Source organism: Prenolepis imparis, unplaced genomic scaffold (genome assembly GCF_030444845.1).
Source record: "Prenolepis imparis isolate NDT839.2.m4 unplaced genomic scaffold, iyPreImpa1.0 SCAF_6, whole genome shotgun sequence".
In the NCBI taxonomy this organism is placed as follows: Eukaryota; Metazoa; Arthropoda; class Insecta; order Hymenoptera; family Formicidae; genus Prenolepis; species Prenolepis imparis.
The window spans coordinates 7,692,868-7,712,709 of NW_028141164.1; the positions used below are offsets into that span (position 1 = coordinate 7,692,868).

General features: G+C 30.8%; 5 protein-coding genes across 5 annotated transcripts; 2 read left to right on the top strand and 3 right to left on the bottom strand.

The window, feature by feature from the left end:
• Positions 1-2,992: 2,992 nt before the first annotated feature.
• Positions 2,993-4,738, top strand: Rps12 (ribosomal protein S12). The gene is made up of 5 exons (XM_083040160.1): positions 2,993-3,092; positions 3,226-3,262; positions 3,860-3,994; positions 4,175-4,379; positions 4,628-4,738. The coding sequence occupies exons 2-5, from the start codon at positions 3,246-3,248 to the stop codon at positions 4,694-4,696; spliced, it is 426 nt and encodes a 141-aa protein (XP_082896286.1). The 5' UTR covers positions 2,993-3,092; positions 3,226-3,245; the 3' UTR covers positions 4,697-4,738.
• Positions 4,739-4,873: 135 nt separating this feature from the next.
• On the bottom strand, positions 4,874-7,259 carry Zmynd10 (zinc finger MYND-type containing 10). Its single transcript, XM_083040148.1, has 8 exons — positions 7,005-7,259; positions 6,774-6,882; positions 6,333-6,625; positions 5,966-6,171; positions 5,696-5,865; positions 5,478-5,618; positions 5,122-5,354; positions 4,874-5,046 (listed from the first exon to the last, which is right to left on the bottom strand). Exons 1-8 carry the CDS (start codon positions 7,100-7,102, stop codon positions 4,977-4,979), a joined length of 1,320 nt encoding a protein of 439 aa, XP_082896274.1. The 5' UTR covers positions 7,103-7,259; the 3' UTR covers positions 4,874-4,976.
• A 389-nt stretch (positions 7,260-7,648) lies between these two features.
• Abo (de-etiolated protein 1 abo) lies at positions 7,649-10,793 on the top strand. Its single transcript, XM_083040145.1, has 8 exons — positions 7,649-8,485; positions 8,607-8,744; positions 8,834-8,978; positions 9,124-9,232; positions 9,363-9,555; positions 9,641-9,924; positions 10,008-10,214; positions 10,301-10,793. Exons 1-8 carry the CDS (start codon positions 8,084-8,086, stop codon positions 10,482-10,484), a joined length of 1,662 nt encoding a protein of 553 aa, XP_082896271.1. The 5' UTR covers positions 7,649-8,083; the 3' UTR covers positions 10,485-10,793.
• A 494-nt stretch (positions 10,794-11,287) lies between these two features.
• On the bottom strand, positions 11,288-12,058 carry LOC145937225 (allatotropin). The gene is made up of 2 exons (XM_083040161.1): positions 11,799-12,058; positions 11,288-11,533 (listed from the first exon to the last, which is right to left on the bottom strand). The coding sequence occupies exons 1-2, from the start codon at positions 12,053-12,055 to the stop codon at positions 11,395-11,397; spliced, it is 396 nt and encodes a 131-aa protein (XP_082896287.1). The 5' UTR covers positions 12,056-12,058; the 3' UTR covers positions 11,288-11,394.
• Positions 12,059-13,643: 1,585 nt separating this feature from the next.
• On the bottom strand, positions 13,644-19,460 carry Strump (WASH complex subunit strump). Its single transcript, XM_083039992.1, has 17 exons — positions 18,918-19,460; positions 18,612-18,714; positions 18,331-18,522; positions 17,987-18,201; positions 17,526-17,892; positions 16,929-17,204; positions 16,595-16,820; positions 16,263-16,498; positions 15,921-16,172; positions 15,672-15,854; positions 15,478-15,594; positions 15,201-15,367; positions 14,855-15,117; positions 14,584-14,767; positions 14,286-14,506; positions 13,978-14,131; positions 13,644-13,892 (listed from the first exon to the last, which is right to left on the bottom strand). Exons 1-17 carry the CDS (start codon positions 19,037-19,039, stop codon positions 13,739-13,741), a joined length of 3,432 nt encoding a protein of 1,143 aa, XP_082896118.1. The 5' UTR covers positions 19,040-19,460; the 3' UTR covers positions 13,644-13,738.
• Between the last annotated feature and the right edge of the window lie 382 nt (positions 19,461-19,842).

Below are 19,842 nucleotides of genomic sequence, written 5' to 3' on the forward strand. Positions count from 1 at the left end.
GTCTTTTCTTAGGCGAATTATACGTAACAATAATTAATAATAATATTGAAAATCAATGGTAATTTCAACGCAAGTGCAAAATATTTTAAACTTTCAAATGTTGCAAGCATAAAATATCATATCATCTTCTATTACTGTTTCATGACTTGCCAAATATATTACTAATTGAAATTACTAACTATATTTACTTTGATAGAAGCGTATGTATTCGCAAATGTATATTTTGTAAACATGACTTTCTATTCAGTAAATACATATATATAATGTAGAGTTAATATTTACTATTATGTGTACAAACCAATCTAAAAAATGAACACTTTCATTAATATTCTGTAATCATTAATAATATTTAATTGTATTCTTAAATCTGAGTAAAAACTGCATTTTTCTTCACATAAATAAATTTTTCATGATTCATATAAACATTCTGCGCATAGCATCATTCTTAAATAACATTTTAATGATTAATATATTGCTAAAATCAGCAAAAGTTAAACATATTGACTTTTATGCACTTGAATATGTATAACATATAACTATACTATAAATATTTTTTACTATTAATATTTTTTTTAAATATTTACTTCTAATATAATTTATTCTAATATAGAAATATTAATAATTAAAATATTAGTAATTATATGTATATAATAACAATACTAAAGTAAAACCAATAAAAAGCAATATATGGTGAAAACCAGAATATAGAAAATATGATAAACTTACCAAATAAAAACACAATAAAAGACCAATAAAACCATTTAACTATAAAACCATAACGGAAAGGAAAGTGGAGGGAGGAGTAAACCAAACACTCAGCAGACACCTAAAAAATAACACAATTTAAATTTTAACATATCAAATCAAACATAAAGAAAAAATGATAATTAGTAGGGCATTATCTTAAACTAAAAGAAAGATGGAAATAAACCTGACCTGCGAAGCAAAACAAAGAGCATGCAGAGCATGGAAAGTTAATAGAAAAAAAAATGTTTATTTAAAAATAAAAAGTTATTTATTAAAGTAAAGAAAACCTGTGTTTTGGAAACAAGCAAAAAAATGCTTTCCTAAACGAAGCAATTGAATATAATAATAATAAAAAAGAATGTATTTAAAAATTTCTTGTCATTTTTTATTATACAAAAATTTTATATAGAAAATAAAAAAATAATAAAAAAACACAAAGATACAATTATTACAAACTACAAACGAGTCTAAAACACATAGTGGAAGAATACGATAAATTATTTAATAAATCCTATCCTATTACATAATCCTATCGTACAAAAACGACATTTATGACTGTAGAAAGCAAAACAATATACAAATATATAACAAAAATACCTAGTGAGACCAATTCTGATACGTAGTTGAAACCAAGCTGAAGGCTGAAAACCAGAGCTGAAACAACAAAGGCTACAATTAGAGAAAAACTGAAAATTATGACTATTCCAGTAGTGCAGTTTTAGTTTTATCCAGCCATTGCGAGTAAGTAATAAAATATGTAATTATATTTATCTCGATGGTTGGATAAAACTAAAACTGCACTGGGAATGAATAATGTGGTATATCTACATATATATATAATACATAAATGTCCAATAAAATTACAATATATACATAATAATAATTATACAATTTATATTTTTTAACAAATTTTGCATAATTATTATTCTGTATATATACTTTGTAATTTTATTGAATATTTACACACACATTATGTGTGGGTGTGTGTATCACTTTGAGTATTTGAGTCTGTAAATTCGGTTAAACATATTCTTTCGCGTCTTTTGTTCGGACGTTGTTGAAGTACAAAAGTATAGTCCTAAATTCTATAATACTTACTTGATCTTAACCAGTCGATTATTGAATAGAACAAAAGAATGCATCCAGTCATATTGAATATATAGAAGATTGCCGCATATTATATCGGTAAACATCCAATAAAATTACAATATATACACAATAATAATAATTATTATGTCTATATGCGACAATCTTCTTCTTCGTGTACCGATATAACAATGCGACAATATTCTTCTTCTATATTCAAAATGGCTGGATGCGTTCTTTGTTCTATTCAATCGGTCATGACCGGTTAAAATCAAGTATTTAAGATTCAGGACTAAAGACTTTGTGAACTTTAATAATAACATCCGAATAAGACACGGAGGAATATGTTTAAACTAATAATTTACAGACGCGAATACTCTAAATAATCTTATTCTTTACAAAAAGACGCGTATACCTTCATCCATCCTTCGAGGTCCAAGGTGAAAAAGGAAGAGGAATTTCATTTGACCGTTACGTATAGTACCGAAAATGAAGTACGCAGTGGTGGCGTGATTTTGCAATCACGTGATCAATAAAAAAGGACACTGTTACTAGATCCATTCGCGGTTCTTTTTTTCATAAGCCAATAGCATGTTAGATAAAGTATTTCCCAATTCCTCTAATTGGCCGATCATTATTCATGCTTATTTCCATGTCACTGACTTACTATAGGATTATTTATATTACAATGCTTTTCTAATCTCTCGATTTTCTCTATTAATTGCATAATCAATGATGTCTTCTTGCTCCTAATAGAGGAGTACGCGGTTTATCTATATAATTTATGTAAATTTATGGAACTTTTTCATGAAAATAAAACTTGTTCGAATAAAATGAAAATGTAAAATGCGCAAGATTATTAAAATATTCTTCTTTAATATTCTAATTAATAAACTTTTGTATTTTTCTATTTTAAGCATTTATATATAAATAATAGTGATTCATTAATTAATTCAAAATCATTAATGAAGCAATGAAAAGATTTATTATACGAACCAAAAATTTGCATGCTTTTCCATGACAAATCATTCGTTTGATTAACAAGTGTCTATATGTGTAAATGTGTATATATGCATGTGTGAGTTGTGTGCACATCAATTTTTACCAATCGCCGATCACATGTTCCATTAATATATGCCGATAGATGTCCTTCTAAATCAACATGGCGGCCGATCGATAGGAGCGAGAAGTGACGCATCTGTGTAACGCATGCTCAATGCTCAACGAGTTCCTCTTTCCTCTTCTGTTTCCTAGCGAAGGTAAACGGCACCACGTTGAATAAGCGCGGTTAAAATCCATTTATTGCGACAAGATCTTTATATAGTTTATCCAAAAGAGTATTAAAATGTCATCTTCGAAGCAAAAATAATAATATCCTGTAATTATTTTCAGGTCCTTGGCTTTCTTGAAACATGTCTGACGTAGAAAAGTAAGTGTATATTTTAGTGTTTCAGTGCCGCTTATTTATTTATTATCGTGCAATTAGCTCTAATCTCTAATAAATTAATAAAATCATGGATATATAGTGGTATATAAACTTGCGAGAAGCATTGAAAAAAATTAGCAAATAAATATAGATATTGTGCACATACATTTGACGGATAGTATAGGTTAAATTAAACTACTTGCTAATACTTTATTCTAGTTTCAAAGAAATTTATAGTTTTTATAAATTATAAATTGTCCAGTATAGAAAATTTTTGTGTATTAACACTTTGATAATTTAAAGAAAATTGGTTTCTTTAACACTTGATTCTTTGGTTACTTGGAGTAAACTTTACATTAATGTAATTTTGATTCACGCAAGATTTTATCGCTGATGTATTTAATGAGATTTTAAAAAGTCTGCCAAAAAATAATTAAAATAATTATTCTTTTTGAAAAAGTTATGGTAATTATAAGAAAATGTATATAGTCTGATGATATATGAAGATAATTAATCAATTTTGTATTAATATATAGATAAATCAACTGTTGAAAAATATTCTGTTTATTATATTTAATAAAATTATTGTTTTTTTTATAGCGATGATGTGCCATCTGCGATGACAGCGGGTGGCAGTATGGATGTTAACACAGCGTTACAAGAAGTTTTGAAAAACTCCCTTATTCATGATGGTGTCGTACATGGCCTTCATGAAGCTGCAAAGGCGTTAGACAAGTAAGATATAGAAATATAAAAATTAATTTTAATAAACTTTTCTTTAAAACAAATTTAATTGATTAATATATTTTAATATATCTTTCTAATAATACATAAAATTATAATTATAATATATAAAATATATGATAAGTAATGTTAAACATCATAATATTTACTAATAAATATTTTATATTGCAGAAGGCAAGCCATGCTTTGCATCTTGGCAGATAATTGCGATGAACCAATGTACAAGAAATTAGTTCAAGCATTATGCAATGAGCATCAAATTCCACTCATAAAGGTAGACAATAACAAAAAGTTAGGAGAATGGGCTGGATTATGTAAAATTGATAGTGCAGGCAAAGCACGTAAAGTAGTTGGCTGCTCATGCGTCGTCATAAAGGTAAGTTAAAAAAAGATTTAAAAAAATTTTTTTTTATTAAATGTGTCTTATAATTATGACACTTGGGAGTATGTTGAAAAGTAAAGATCGTAAAATATATGATGATATTTGGCTCCCTCTACTGAGAAGAACCCATATAAATGAACAGCCCATGCTGTACTTACACCTTACTGAAACATCTCTTTGTTATAACTTTTTTTTTTATATTATTGTTATTCTATTATTGAATATACAAATGTTACTCATAGGATTTTGGGGAAGATACACCTGCCAAGGATGTTCTAATGGAATATCTCAAACAAAGCACTGTACATTAAAAATCTTTTAATAAAATATTTGACACAAATTAATACAAATAAGATATATTTGTTTCTGAAATCTTAATATCTTAACAATCTCTTTGATATGTGCAATTGTAGATACAAAATTATAATTTTTGGAATGTGCAAAAAATTGCCTTTGTCAAATTAAAAAAAAAGAAAGGAAATGCAATCTTTGTGTTTACAACTGTATAATAACAAGAGATATTAAGATTCAAAGCAAAAGTATACATGTTATGTAGGTAAATACATTCTTAATATATCAAGGATCTGATCATTATTGTTTAGCTTTTGTTATCATGTTACAAATCTTCTTATGCTCTTCCCAATCTTTCACTTGACATTGTCTGCAAAAATTATTACTATATTATTTCTAAATGCATATTTTGGGAAACTATCGTCAAAATATTTCCTCTACATACCTGCTACAGTACCAGATTTCCTTACATTTAGAGCATCGCTTTTTAGACAATTCTTGGCATAATGCACACTTTTTTGCCTCCATGCGATCTAATTTTTCCAAATCGTAACCATCACTTAAGATTTGTGCAGCATCTTTAATATAATTTTTATCTGTTGTAAATAGATATTTGGACTGATGTCTGGCCAACTTTTTCCATTTTTTATGGTATTTTTCCAAAATGGATGATTTTACCTACATATTTAAATATTTATTAATATATTTATATAATTTTGTTTTATGTGATATATGATCTCAATAATTGATAATTTAAACAAAAACTAATAAGAGATAAAGGACAGGAGAATGGCATCATACCTGTGGTATTACTTCTACATGAACTGCACAACTTGTACTAGAAGATGGCATTGACGTTATATTTAAATAAGATAACCATCTCTTAAGCTCTATCAAAGGAGCAATTTGATCTAATATATCTTCGTGTAAATATTTCTGCAACTGGAGTGTAAAGAGTTCTGTTTAAAATTGCACATTACATATGCATTAATTGGTGATAAGTTTATAATAATTAATACCTTAGATAGCTGAGACAATCTGTGCTCTGTAATTTCGTAATACGGAGAGCATTTTGGATTCAGAAGTAATTCTCTCAGACCAAACCATACCTGGCCTTCTCTCTTATTAATTTTTCCCACTTCATTTGCCTTAATTTTTCTCCAGCTAGCATCATACATTAACATTTCATCTGTAGAAAGGATTAATGATATTTCAATAATTTTTCAAATATTTTTAGTGTTCTATCTAATACATTGCAATCTCGCAGAACAGAAAAGAGGGACTATTACCATCCTCGTTTTGCTTCTTCCACGGTTGAGTTTCTATTAATTGTGCAAATAAGTAAGGAATATCATGTATGGCTAACATACGTGAAACAGCACAAAGGGGTAAGCTATCCAAAAATTCTATTAGATAGTAAAGGATGGAGATACATCGCATCCCAATGTCAAATTCAAATACCTTCAGTTTCTCTAAAATTTCTTCGAGACAAGAGCTAAAAAATACATATGTGATTAACAAAGATTCCACATTTACATTTAATATAAAAATTTTAAATGATAGGCACATTCTTCTATTTCTTTTTTATAGAACATTTTACTGCATCCAGCTAAAATATGTATCTCATATAATGTAATACATATATTAATATTTTACTTAGGCTCTTTAATTTCGAATCTTTCGTAGATCTCGAAGGTTTTCTCATTGAAAAGCATCATTATGTGCTCCACAGCATAATCAATAAGATCGATGACCATATCATCTATCGTTTGCGCGCTTTCGCAATGAAATAATATATTCTCCAATAATGAAATTACAATGACTTCATGATAAAGTACGCTGAACATCATAAACGTGTTTGATGGCTCGCTATTGAAATCAATTAAAAGTGGAAGCGCTTTATGTTTCCATATATCGATTTGTATAGCTTCGCATATAAGAATAGGAACCTAAAATGAAGGGATTTACGGTTTATATTAATTGATAAACACAATAATTCAAAGTCTAATTCACATATTTATGTTGCATTTTTTGTATGTCATTGTATATCATTCTACTTTATAATTTACGTGAGAACAATCGCTTGTAATGACTTACTTTCTTTAACGAGATAAACCATTCCATAACACTTTCTTCGCGCAATTCTGTTATCTCGAGTACACTTTGCTGATTTAATAATGTCAGTCTCTTATGAAAATCCAACCAGCTGAAATATATATATATATATATATATATATATATATATATATATACACTTGCATTGTTATACGTGTCGATTTTTAAACGTATACTAAATAATTAATAAAAAAATACATATAAATTATATACCTTTTCGTGCCGACATCGTCCAGAGTTGAAACGTTCAAGCTTTGCACATAAGCTTCGATTTCCCATGGCGATACTATATATTCCATATGATCTGCCATAATACTCTCTTTCTTTCAAAGACTTTCGCATTAGATTTCGCAAATAACACGATCGCACTGATCTCTATACTAGCACGATCGCCATTCATTAATAAAAAATCTAAAATATTGCGCGTATCCCTGGCGACAAATATATATATATATATATATATATATATATATATATATACGTGTTTGATCGATAAATACACGCTATTCACATTCAATATTTAAATAGAGTTATAAAATACATTTCTAGATTTTATAAATAATCTACATAAATACGAATATATATATATATATATATATATATATATTTCATGCTTCTGTGCAATTTTATATTATTATCTTACTTCCCATATTATTCATCATTTTATATATTATATTTATATGTTATTTATAATTCGCAATTATAATATAAAATTATATAATGATTATAATATACAATTCTATCGTTAATTTTATTGAATTAAAACTCGAATTGACGGAGATTTAAATTCTATTCGGTAAAAATAATTCGCTGTAAGAAAATTCATTTTCAGTATGAAAATTCAAATTCTGCTCTAGCGAAGATTCAAACCCGCTTAGCGAGGATTCGAACCCGAAACTCGAACGCCATCTATTAGCAGAGACTCGAACTTAGAAAGCAATTTTCATGCGTGCACGTTATCTGTATTCTAACCTGTTGCAACATAACCTATGTGTTCAAACTTGAAAATAAATAGAGAATAGAGTATAATAAAAGTTTATAAAAATGTGCTGAACAACTTATTAAAGTCGGAGGCATCTCGCCATCAAGAGGGAAAAGAAAGCAAAAGAAAATAAGATTTTTATACATGACGAAGACTGGCGAGGATGTCCCGATTAGATAACATTTGCCTGTAATTAAAGCAATAGGCAATATGCATCTGACAGTAATGCGGCAATAAGGAAATTTTGACACGACGGCGACGATGGGTGGTGCAATTGTTGTGCATCATCGCGCAATAAGTTTCTAGCGGGATGGCGGATGATAGGGTCGACTTCGTGACGGATCCCTGTCCCATCAAACCCCGTAAGATTGGCCCGCAGAATGTGGTGGTTCGGCTGAGACAGCGGGAAACGATGGGCTGCCCTTTCCCAGGAACGCACGTGCATAGCGCGAGGCAATTCTATCAGAACGTCTTTCCCAACTTCACCGTGATGAACGTGGAGAAACCGCCGTGTTTCCTACGTAAGTTCAGCCCGGACGGGAAGTACCTGGTGGCTTTTAGCGCGGACCAAACGTCCATCGAGGTATATCAATACTGCGGGGCTTCGGCGGCCGCGGACTTGTTGGCCGATTGCGAAGGCGAATACATCGGCCACAAGAACGACGACTGTAGCTTTCATATAAGAAGTAATATCTTCGCAAGATTTTTCAAGGTACTCGCAACTGTACTAATCAATCATCGGTGTATACGCCTATATTTGCAGATTATAAAGATTAAGAAAAAAAAATAAAAGAAGCGCTGAAATTGGTGTACCAGCATAAGCATATTTGTAGGTAAAATGGATTATAAATGTAGTACAAAGCAACCAGCAATTGAACAGAGAGTGCAGTCTTTTCACAGACGACGCAAGGTATGTGATTGTGGGCTCGGCCGCTCATATTCCTGAAGAATTGAGGCCGCACTTTTATCAGGTAATTGTAAGAAGGAGTATATTATAATGCTACCTTTCATAATAAAAAGTCACCACTTTTTTTAAATTTGATATTTTTATTCCTTCAAGATTTATTCCAACAATGAGGCGTTGACTCCGAATCCTCGGTCTCCTCTCGAAGATTACAGCTTGCACCTTGTTGATTTACGCGGTGGAAAGTTATGTGACACCAGACATTTTAAAGTTGACAAAATTTATCTATCGCATAACCAAGGTTTGTTTGAAAAGAATGCAAAAAAAATTTAATATTATTTTTAATATTAACTGCTCCTTTAAATTAGAAATGTTTTAACAAGTGTCAGCTAAGCGGTTAAAACTATATTAAATTCTTAGAATAAATCTTCTTTTTCTATACATAGGTCTTTATTTATACAAAGATATATTAGCAGTCTTATCAGTGCAGCATCAAAACATACATATCTTTCAAATTCTTGATGGCATGTTTATAAATGTCAGGACAATAGGAAGGTATTAAATATAAAAATTAGCCAATGTTGTTATTACAAATATAATCTGTAATAACAATATTGGATAAAACTGGAGATAACATGAAAATAATTATAAATGTTGTTGGGATAATATAAATGATGTATGTTAGGTTTTGTATGGAAGATGATGCATATTTAGTTACGAGTGCTTTTCCTGGAATCAATTGCAGACCATTTAAAGACATTGCAATAAATAGTCTTAAACATAGATTATTAGTATACTTGTATAAACGAGCAAAATATATAAGCAAAGCAACAAAGAATCCGTACGAATTGAGAAGATTTTATCAATATTTCGATCAGGTATTCAAAAGTATTTTTATATACATTATTTAAAAATATTTTATTTGTATCGTTAATGAATAATTAATTGAATAAAATGTTTCAGCTAAATTCGTTACGTATGTGGAAGATGCAGTTACTAGATACAAATCATATCTTGGTGAGATACGCAAGCGAAGAGGTAGCAACCTTGCAGGCAAACGAACCAAATGCGCAGCCTGCGCTATTGGTAGTTTACGATATGGTTGCGGCAAAAATTTTGGCAGCGTACGACAACGCATCGACTCAACTATTGACCCTGTTTGAAAACTTCAGCGATTTTTTCAGAAATGCCAGAATGAGCACCGATTGCCAATATATGTGTTCGCCGTCTAATAATATATATGCCAGGTATCAATCTGAACATCCTATGTATCGATATAGACACATGTATTAATTAACAATGTCTGTCTAATTATATTTCCTCTTTTCAGATTGCTACAGCAAAGATTCAAACAAACGATAATAAGCGCTAGATACGGTGGTATTACCGAAGCCACGAAAAGATTACTCGCTCAATTGCCGATATGCGCTCAGTCTTATTCAAGTTCTCCGTATCTCGACTTATCATTATTTTGCTATGACGATAAATGGGTATCTATGATGGAACGCCCTAAAGCATGCGGGGAACATCCAATACGGTATATAAACCACTCAATTTCATTCTCGCGATAGAAAATTATCTATGATTGTGCTATGATTGTACTTGTTCGTTCTTTTTTTACAGCTTCTATGCACGCGACTCGGGTCTCTTAAAATTTAGAATGTACGCTGGTATGTTGGGACGAACAACACCAACGGCCGCAAGACGATTGGTCGCATTCACGTTCCATCCGACAGATCCGTTCGCGATTTCGGTCCAACGTACTAATGCAGAATATATCGTCAGTTTTCACGTTAGGCACGTTTGAGTCTTCCTTTCTTTGACGTATGTATGTATATCTTAATATAATGTTGATGCGATTTCTTAAAATTTGAGAGAGAGTTAAAGTACAAAACGGATCTTATATATTATTATATATAAAAAAATAAAATCTAATCACAAAGTGATTGTACAAAGCTATATCAGATTTAAAGATTTTCAATTTACTGCTAGCATGTAAGATGTATAATGCAATGTATAATTGAGTATATTATACTTTTAATACAATTGAAAATCAAGAATTTGAAATTTACAAAAGAAATTACGAAATATGTTTTGTAAAGTTATTTCTATAACCGATAACAGAATCGTACTATTATCCTTAAAAAATGAGAAATATTATCTTGAAATAAAAAAAGAGATATAGAAAATGTCAGACGAAAAAATCTATTATTATTATTAATATATCAAAATATTTCCAAGTCAGATAAATATACAAAAATTGAAACATTCATTAATAGAAGATATACAACCAGAAATAATACGCATTTATTTTCCATCTATTTTTATTTCTGTGTATATTTTAATTTTACACATATTCTTATAATAAACAGAAAAATAATAAATTACCATACATTTCTCGATATATACACATATAGTGCAATTGCAATATTGTTTTACGACAAAGTTAATTGTACATCGATTGTATATGTTGCCGCAGGTGAAAAAACGCATCTTCCATTTATCGTTTCTTGACATCGTGAAAACTTTTGTCGTAAAAAGAGATTATATAAAGAAAGAAATAGAGCATCTACATTTATACTACCTGCATATGCGAAGAATCGAGAAATAAATCGAGAAGAGGTAATCGAATAAACGTTTTATCTAACATGGGAAAATGGGAAACGGAGGAGGGTGTTTCTCTCTAAAACTTTCGCCGAATGCATTTGACGAATTAATTACATTAGCACGAATGTTCTGTCGGGCTTCGGATGGTCCATTATCGATTCTTCGTCGCCTCGGCCATTTTGCATCGCCAATTTGTCGCCCAACGCAGGATTCGTCCGCATCATTCGAAGTAGCACTTCCGCTGATACGCTGCTCAAGATATTTTACGTTAATTATTACCCTTATAATAAGCATTATTAATTAATGGTATTAGTCATTTATTCGAGAGTTAAATTTTTTCTTGAAATTTCTGTTCTTTCCGATATATGTATGTATTAGCTATACATATGTTTTATGTCAAAGTCACGTCAAAGTCGCGTTTGTTAGCAAATGGAAAAGAAACTCTGCCTCACTCAAATCGATTTCCTCTTTACTTATACATTTTATCATTTCACAGAGCCTGGAGCATACTCACCTACGCGGAAAGTTTCTCAGAAGCGATAACAAAATTCTCTCGCGCCCGCGATCCGGGATCCTCTCCATCGAATCTTCCCTCTTCCCGAACCCGATCGCCGTGGAAATGTATTCTGGTTTAAAGCCGCGGATCTCTCTCAACTTCGTCCGATGCTTGAAGAAACGAGGATAATTATTACGATCCTTCGAATCCTTCGATGCCGCCACGACGAAGAATCCTGCTGCGAAGAGCAACGCGATCCCTAATATCATTCGCATGATTTCCTGACGAAAAAAATAGAAAGACTCATTGGACGCAATAATAGAAACATTTCATAGCGCGACAATAGATTTTACACATATTATTGCTTAAGAACGATACTGTAATCTTCACTTTTATTGTCATTTATATTTATTATAATTGATCGATCAGTTTTATATTGGCTGACATATTTCTTATCTTTTTACAATATGAACTTCTTACGAGATTTTTTTCACGAGACATTGAAGCATTATATTGATCTACACGGACAATCGTGTTACGCAGATGATTTATGTCTTAATTATAATTTATACTTACGTGCGACAGAAATTTTATTAATATTCATTAATATTTAATTATTATATACATTTATATATTTTATATATATTATATACATATATATTTCTAAATTTTTTAAAGGAAAATTCTATTAGTAACTGGTAGCGAAATGATAATTTCTACTTTTAATTTCAATATTACATTAAAAATAAAAACACTAGAATTAAATTATTTTGATAATTAAGAGAAATATATACGAAATATATTATATCGATTAAGACCAGATATAAAAATTGTAACGATTTTAGATACAAAAATGTTTAGATTTACACAAAATATTTTACTAATTTTTGAACGTTTTTTTTTTTTATATAAATTTTAAAATAATTTTTGTGACATGCTTTGTTCTTCAAAAAATTCAAATCAATTATTTTACTAGATTTAAAATGTAAAGATATCATCAAGTGCAGCATATGGATTCGTATTTACGCGTTCCATGCAACAGAAAAATCGTCTAAAAATCAACGTTCCTAATCTCTTCATCCGTTTATTATTGTCCGGATAATGATCGAGATGAATTTTCACGATCCGTAATATCGAGACGAGCAGAAATTCTTTCTCTCGAGGAAGAAGAACGACGTTGATCCGCGTACGCACGTGAGCCGAGAACTGGGCTCGGAACCTATTCCACGTCGTTTTGTACGAAGCCGCCGACCTCGGCGTCGCGACCGCCGGCGACGTCGTAGCCGCCGCCGTCGCCGTCGCCGTCCGATCGTATTTCCCGTTAATTTCTTAAGCCTCATTTTTCCCGACCGATCGATATTTTATCGTCGCATTGAAATCTCCAGTTGATGAGATGGCCGCAATTGCGAATGAAAGCGGCTAGTTCTTCGAATGCAAATAAAGCGCGTTTTAGAAGCGCATTCTTCGATAGGAGATATTTAAAGAGGCATCAAAACCGCCGCCGCCGTCGCCGCTTTAGCCGCCGATGCGTATGCGAGATTTCCCTGCAGTAACGTCGATGGTGGGCGATGCTTCCCCTAAGGACGTCATTTCGTAATGACGCCACACCCTTACGCTTTTATCTAATTTACCTCATAAAGCTCTATACGTTTCTTCAAAACGTTAGATCTAACCGATGATAAATTAAAACAGAGTATAGGCATTACGAATTAAATTAAGCCATATAATTATAATTTCCTGAGTGGTCAAATTACGGCTTTCAATTTACGAATATTAGCAACATCGAAATATATAAATGCTTAATAATAAAAAAATCATCCCTTTATATAACATTTATTTATTTTTTTTATTTATTTACACGAAATATGTAAGTCTATACAATGTAAGGATATAATAGTACAAGATAAAAATTTATACAATATCTGATATAAATTTCATATTTTTTCAGATCAGTTACATCATTTTGTCATTTTAACTAGAGAATGATCTAAAACGACGACAGGTATCTCTTTAAGAATGAGAGAACGTGGAATGCCAGAATATTTCACAAAAAGTTCTAAAAAGTGAATATTGGTAACTCCTTCTGTTTCCATTTCACTTCCTGCTTTCGTACTAAAAACAAAACATTTTCATTAATAATATCGGATATTCATTAATATCGTTTCATTGTATCCGAGATTAATTAAATTATTCTCACCTTTCAACGGTGACAAATGATAGGATATACATACAAAGATATTTTATATAACGATTTATCACGGAAACGTGAAATTGACAAAGAATCGTTTTTATTCCTATCGCAAATACCACAGCGTCAACGGGATCCTGATATTTCTTACTTAAAAGACTTGCTGCAATAAAGAAATAAAATATGTGTAATTTTAAATTACAAATAATAATACATAATAAATTACAAATTACAACATGTAATTTTATTTACAGGATATATAAGAATATGCGGATGATATATTTTTGTATTAATGTATATAAAAATAATAATTATACCTGTATTTTTACAGTAAAATAATTTATTCAACTGCGATGCTGTGAATAGGAAGACAATGAGAGCTATATTATCTATCTTTGGTGGCTTGATATAAACTTTGTTATGCGGATCACTAATGCCAGCCCAATCCAGTCGCACGCTAAGTTCATGAAGCAATTCGCTTTTCTCCGTTTCAGTTTCGTTATTGTTATCTTTTCTCGCTATCTCGCACAAAACGGCTCTGTAAAGAACAAAAAAAAACGTGAGAAAAGAAGTAGAGAGTTGAAAGAAGTAGAATTTAATATCTTTTTTACATACGTATTTAATGTTTGAAGTGCCGCTTCCATGTGTTTTGCTTCAAACTTGCAAGCGGTATTTAACTCGTATGCTATTTTCTTTCTGAGCAATTGATAGTGACCTATTTTCAACGTCCATTCGAGTGCCGGTAACCATAATTTGCTGTTGCTGGCACTTATATTATTATGAAGTTTTGCAATGTTACCTAAGATATGATTAAATTTACTAAATAGAATTTTTTTTATATAATATGCGTTGTTTTTCATTATTTTTTTAATACATCTCGGACTACCTCTAGCGCTATCTAAAGAATTTAGAGTAGCTTCACAATCTTCTAACAGAGACATCCACGTTTTGTTCCGTATATTCTTTTCTATATAATGAACCAAACCTTCCAGTTCCACGACAGTAAAGAAAGAGATAAGTTTATCCAGTCCTGATAGTCCTGGCGTACCTATCGTTTCTAATATCACAGAGAAGACTTTGTAATTTAAGACTTCAATTTGTGTTTTAATATCGTACCACGCTAGAGAATGTTCTATATACACAGTTGCTCTGAAAAAAAAATATAAACGGATTAAAAGGATGCAATAATTATTTAATATAAAAGTGAAATCTAAATAAATGTAACATTATACCGCGGCTCAGTAATACGGATAATCTCTCTGGCGAGTCTGCCCATGAATGTCAAGGAATTATTATCCGTTGAAATGTGTTTGTCTTCTTGGAATTGCCTCCACGATTTTCCTAGTAGTACCGACGAACTACGTTCTTCTTCGACCGCATTATTTATGATATATGTGATCTAAGATTTTTATTTTATATAAATACATATATTTAAAATAAAAAATTTGCGTATATGTGCGAAAACTTTTTGTGCGTGTATAAGTTATTAAAATTATATAATCCTCTTACTTCTTCGTGCCATATTTTCAAGCTATTTATATTAATATAATCTTGAATATATTGAAAAGATTTTCTGTATCCGTCCATAATTGAGGATAAATTACATAATTTTTGTAGAAGAGATGTCTAGGAAAAAAATATTTAGCAGATATATGTTATAAGAAATTATAAAAATTTTTCCTTATTAAGATTTATATATATACTTTGGATTTCTGATCAAAATTGAGACCATTGTGTAAAGCTAATGTGATCTTCTTGACAAGTTCTTGACGTATACCGTCCTCTAAGAGACGATGCGAATCAACCCTCAAAACTCCCAAAGAGACACTTCTCAGTGATAAAACACCCTTTGTAAAAACTGACACGGCATATGTTAATTTCGCCATCTACAAAAATATTCGCATGTATAAATATTTCTAAATTAAGGAGAAGCATTATAATCAGATATATACTTGAAGTCTCTCATCCAATTGTGCATAATCTTTGAGTTTATCTTTGGGTAGTTTAGTCGGAATCTCTTTAAACGCGTTTGTTTCAAGATGTACTATCTCCGCTAACAAGCCAAACACAGTTTCAGGTATAATTTGTAAAACACGTCTAGCATATCCTTCGAGTTCTCGGCTATAATATTGGGACACTGAAGACAGATCTGCACTTCGCGCTTGGTTTACTCTGAGCAATGGAGTTTCCAATGCTGATGCCATCTAAAAGTAATATAATGTATATAAATTTGTATGTACATAAGTATTATATATATATTATAATTTTTAATTGTACAATACATATATATTTACTTTTAGGAAGAGAGCCTTTAATTTGATGACAGTTGGTGGGTTTTTCTTTATACTCTCTTGCATTACATCGATAAAGGATTCCATAATATTCCACGCATAGCAACAATCTGTTACAATATTCAAACTTATCATGACATCTTCGGATATACTGCCTGTACGCAACATATTGCGTAAAGTCTCACGTGTATCGGCCAGATATTGCGAAATATGTAGATTAGTTTCTAATTGATGAAATTCTGAAAACATAAATATACATTTTTTTATACACATTATATTTGGATCTACTTTATGTAGAACAGACATCTATCAATTTGTATGTGCGTTTTCTTTACCCTGAACTTGTTCCAATGCTTGTAATAATTGTACTATCTTCCTTCCATCTTCTTGTTTTAACGAATCAATATGTTTACTTATTTCCATAAACCATGTATAAAGATCTTGATTTTTATCAATACCATCTAGAGGTTTAGCACCTCCAAAAATGTGTACGAGGTCAGTTATACGTTCAACGCATATTCCTTTATCTTTCAGCCACTTGGCTTCTTTTCCAAGTAATAACTAATATAAGATAAAAAATTTAATTAATAAAATTAATTTGTATAAAAACAAGTTAAAATATGTAATATTAATATATGTAATGAAGATGACAAATAATTTTAAACATACATCTTTATACATCTGTTTAACATCCTGTTCAATTTGGGCAGTGCTCAGTAATAAACGAAGACATTTTATTGTGGTATATTTGCTTTCAGTCGTAACCGACTGACGCAGAGTACGCGAACGTTTTGAGTCTTCTAATACTATAGTTGGTGTAGCTGTGTGTAAAAGAATCCAGTGTAATGTAACATTACACTCCCTTACTAATTTGACCAAAGAACCTGTCGCATTTTCATCCAATGTGCCTGCTAATTGTACTTCTTCAGTCTCTTGTAACAATTTCTGAAATATTTTTTCTATGAAGTAAGTAAAAAGAGAGACTCTAAAGGATAATGTAAATCTATTCTTTTATAACTGAAAAATGTTGTGTGCAAAATACTATTTTGATATGTACAAAAGTACTCAAAAATTTTCATTGCAATATAAATAAAAAGTGACAAAGAGAATAGAGAGATAATATCATAACTATAACTATAAAAAAAAGTTGTTACATTTTTATATTTTTTCAAAAATTATTTTTACACATGTTATATATAAGATATATAGACTACACATGTATTTCAAAATGTACGATCAATTTTAACTTGTTAAACTTTTACTTACATCCATCTGCACTCCATATTTTTGCGCGATTCCCTTCACATTTGAATTCTCAAGTGTATTATTCAATGCTGTTCGTGCAGCTTTATACGGAGACCACCAATCACATAGATTAATCACTGTTCCCATATAAATACTAATCACCCAATTGTCAGGAAAAAATCGATCCACTATTTCTCTCATAATGGCAGTTTGTGTATGCAGTATAGTTGGTTTAAATGACAAAATTATAACTAGCATTGACGCTTGTGCAGCTACAGCGGTACTACGATGTTCTGGATGTGGAAAAGCAAGAGTCTGATTATAAATTTCGTCCGAACGCAGCCGACCAATAACAAGATCTATCAAAAAATCTCGCAAAGGTACTCTCCTATAAAAATACATATATTTAATTATAATCTGAAAAGGTATTTGCTCTACTTTAAAATTTTTCTTTTTATATTTATGTATCATATATGTCATACTTGAAGTATTCTTCGGGATAATTGGCTGGTCTTTTAGATAACGTCCTCACGTATCCTGTCGAACGAAGCAGCATACAAATGTCATCTACGCTCGTCGAAGAAGATCGCTGTGCATTGTATCGATGATAAGATACAAGTAATCTTTCGCGTATTCGGCCTTCAAAATGATAATCAACCAGCAGCAACATGACACCATATAAATATACAGCCTCGCACTACGCAGAGATATAATCTTATTTTAATGTGCATATATTTAATATATTAATATCACATTACAAATCTCTTTTCTTTTCGAGCAAAAATTGCCAGCATTTATAAAAGCAAAAAAAAAAGAAGAATTCTACCATTAATTGTTTTCCTTCTTCATTGAACATAATAGATTCTAATGACTGGTGTATATAAATTCCATCACCCAACTCATCGATATAAAAATTCAGATCTGTAACATATTTGTGTATACTCTCAAAAGCTAGATAAAATCTTGTAAGTATGTCTGAAAAATTATTTCGAAGTTCCTCATCGGTTTCTTGAAGCGTCTAGAAAAAAAGATAATTTTACATTCATATACATTTCTTTAAAAATAATATAATCTTCAAGAAATTGTAGAAAGAACACTGATATTTACCGGATCATTTTCTATTTTTTGCTCGTAAATGCTGGCTGCTTTGAAATACGCAAAGTCGATTATAATCGATCCATATTTTTGCACCAATTGTTTCGAATCCAAGCTGATTGTGACAAGAAAATAATGTAATAATTATTGCAAATATATAATAAAAAATATTTGAAATAATATTGATATAAAATTAATATATATCTATAATTAATTATGCACTCGATATAATGTGCATAATTAATATATTAATGATACATGTAATAAAATGTAAAATACAATAAAAAAAATTATAAATATTTGAGATAAATAAGTAACCTAAAGACCGGTGGGACATAATCTTTCAGTCGCATTAATTCAGCTATGATAGCATTTCCACGAGATACCAATCGTAGTAAATTTTGTCCGCAAACATTATTAGCTGCCAAAAAGTCACCCATCTTTTTCTTTAAACAGCTTTAACAATCATTTCCTATCAAAATACTTGTCAACTTTTGACAGGAGACGGAGAGGTTATGTTGGGTTGTACGATTTGACGATAAATCTATCGTTATCGTTGGTCGATAACGTCGGTAAATTTACTAAATGCTTTCCATTTCAACCGCCACGTGTCGAGATAGCGTTAGTATCGCAGTGTGATTTTTATTTCCCAGGCAGTGTTAGGATCCGTACGATAATTATCGTATATGTACAATAATTTTAGCCATTGTACGATGTACGATAGCACTTTGGTATCGTACGTAAATTTACGATAATTTGAGAAAATTATAGAATTTTTCAGCTGACAACACAAATTGACATATGGCTCCTGTACACAGGACGCGGTACAGCTTGCTGCGCGGCAAGAAGCGACGTGGGCTGCGTTCGGAAACGTCACCCGAGTGCATTCCCTCTCTTTCTATATCACTGAGAGAGTAGTGATATAGAAAGAGAGGGAATGCACTCGGGTGACGTTTCCGAACGCAGCCGTGGTGGCCAATCGAAAGTTGAATTCAACTTTTTTCGCGCGGCGGAAGTTATTTCCGAAATAGCAAACATTTCATATTCACACACACATATATGTATGTGTATGAATTTAAAGAATAAATAAAATATAAATAAATTTAAATTTTTAAGAATAAAGATTTTTTTCCAGCGTCTAATATTGATAACGAACTTATTTGCGATTATCTCTAATATAAGAAATAATATATAAATGATTATTTTATTAATATTTTTAAAAATACGATAATTTGGCGCCACG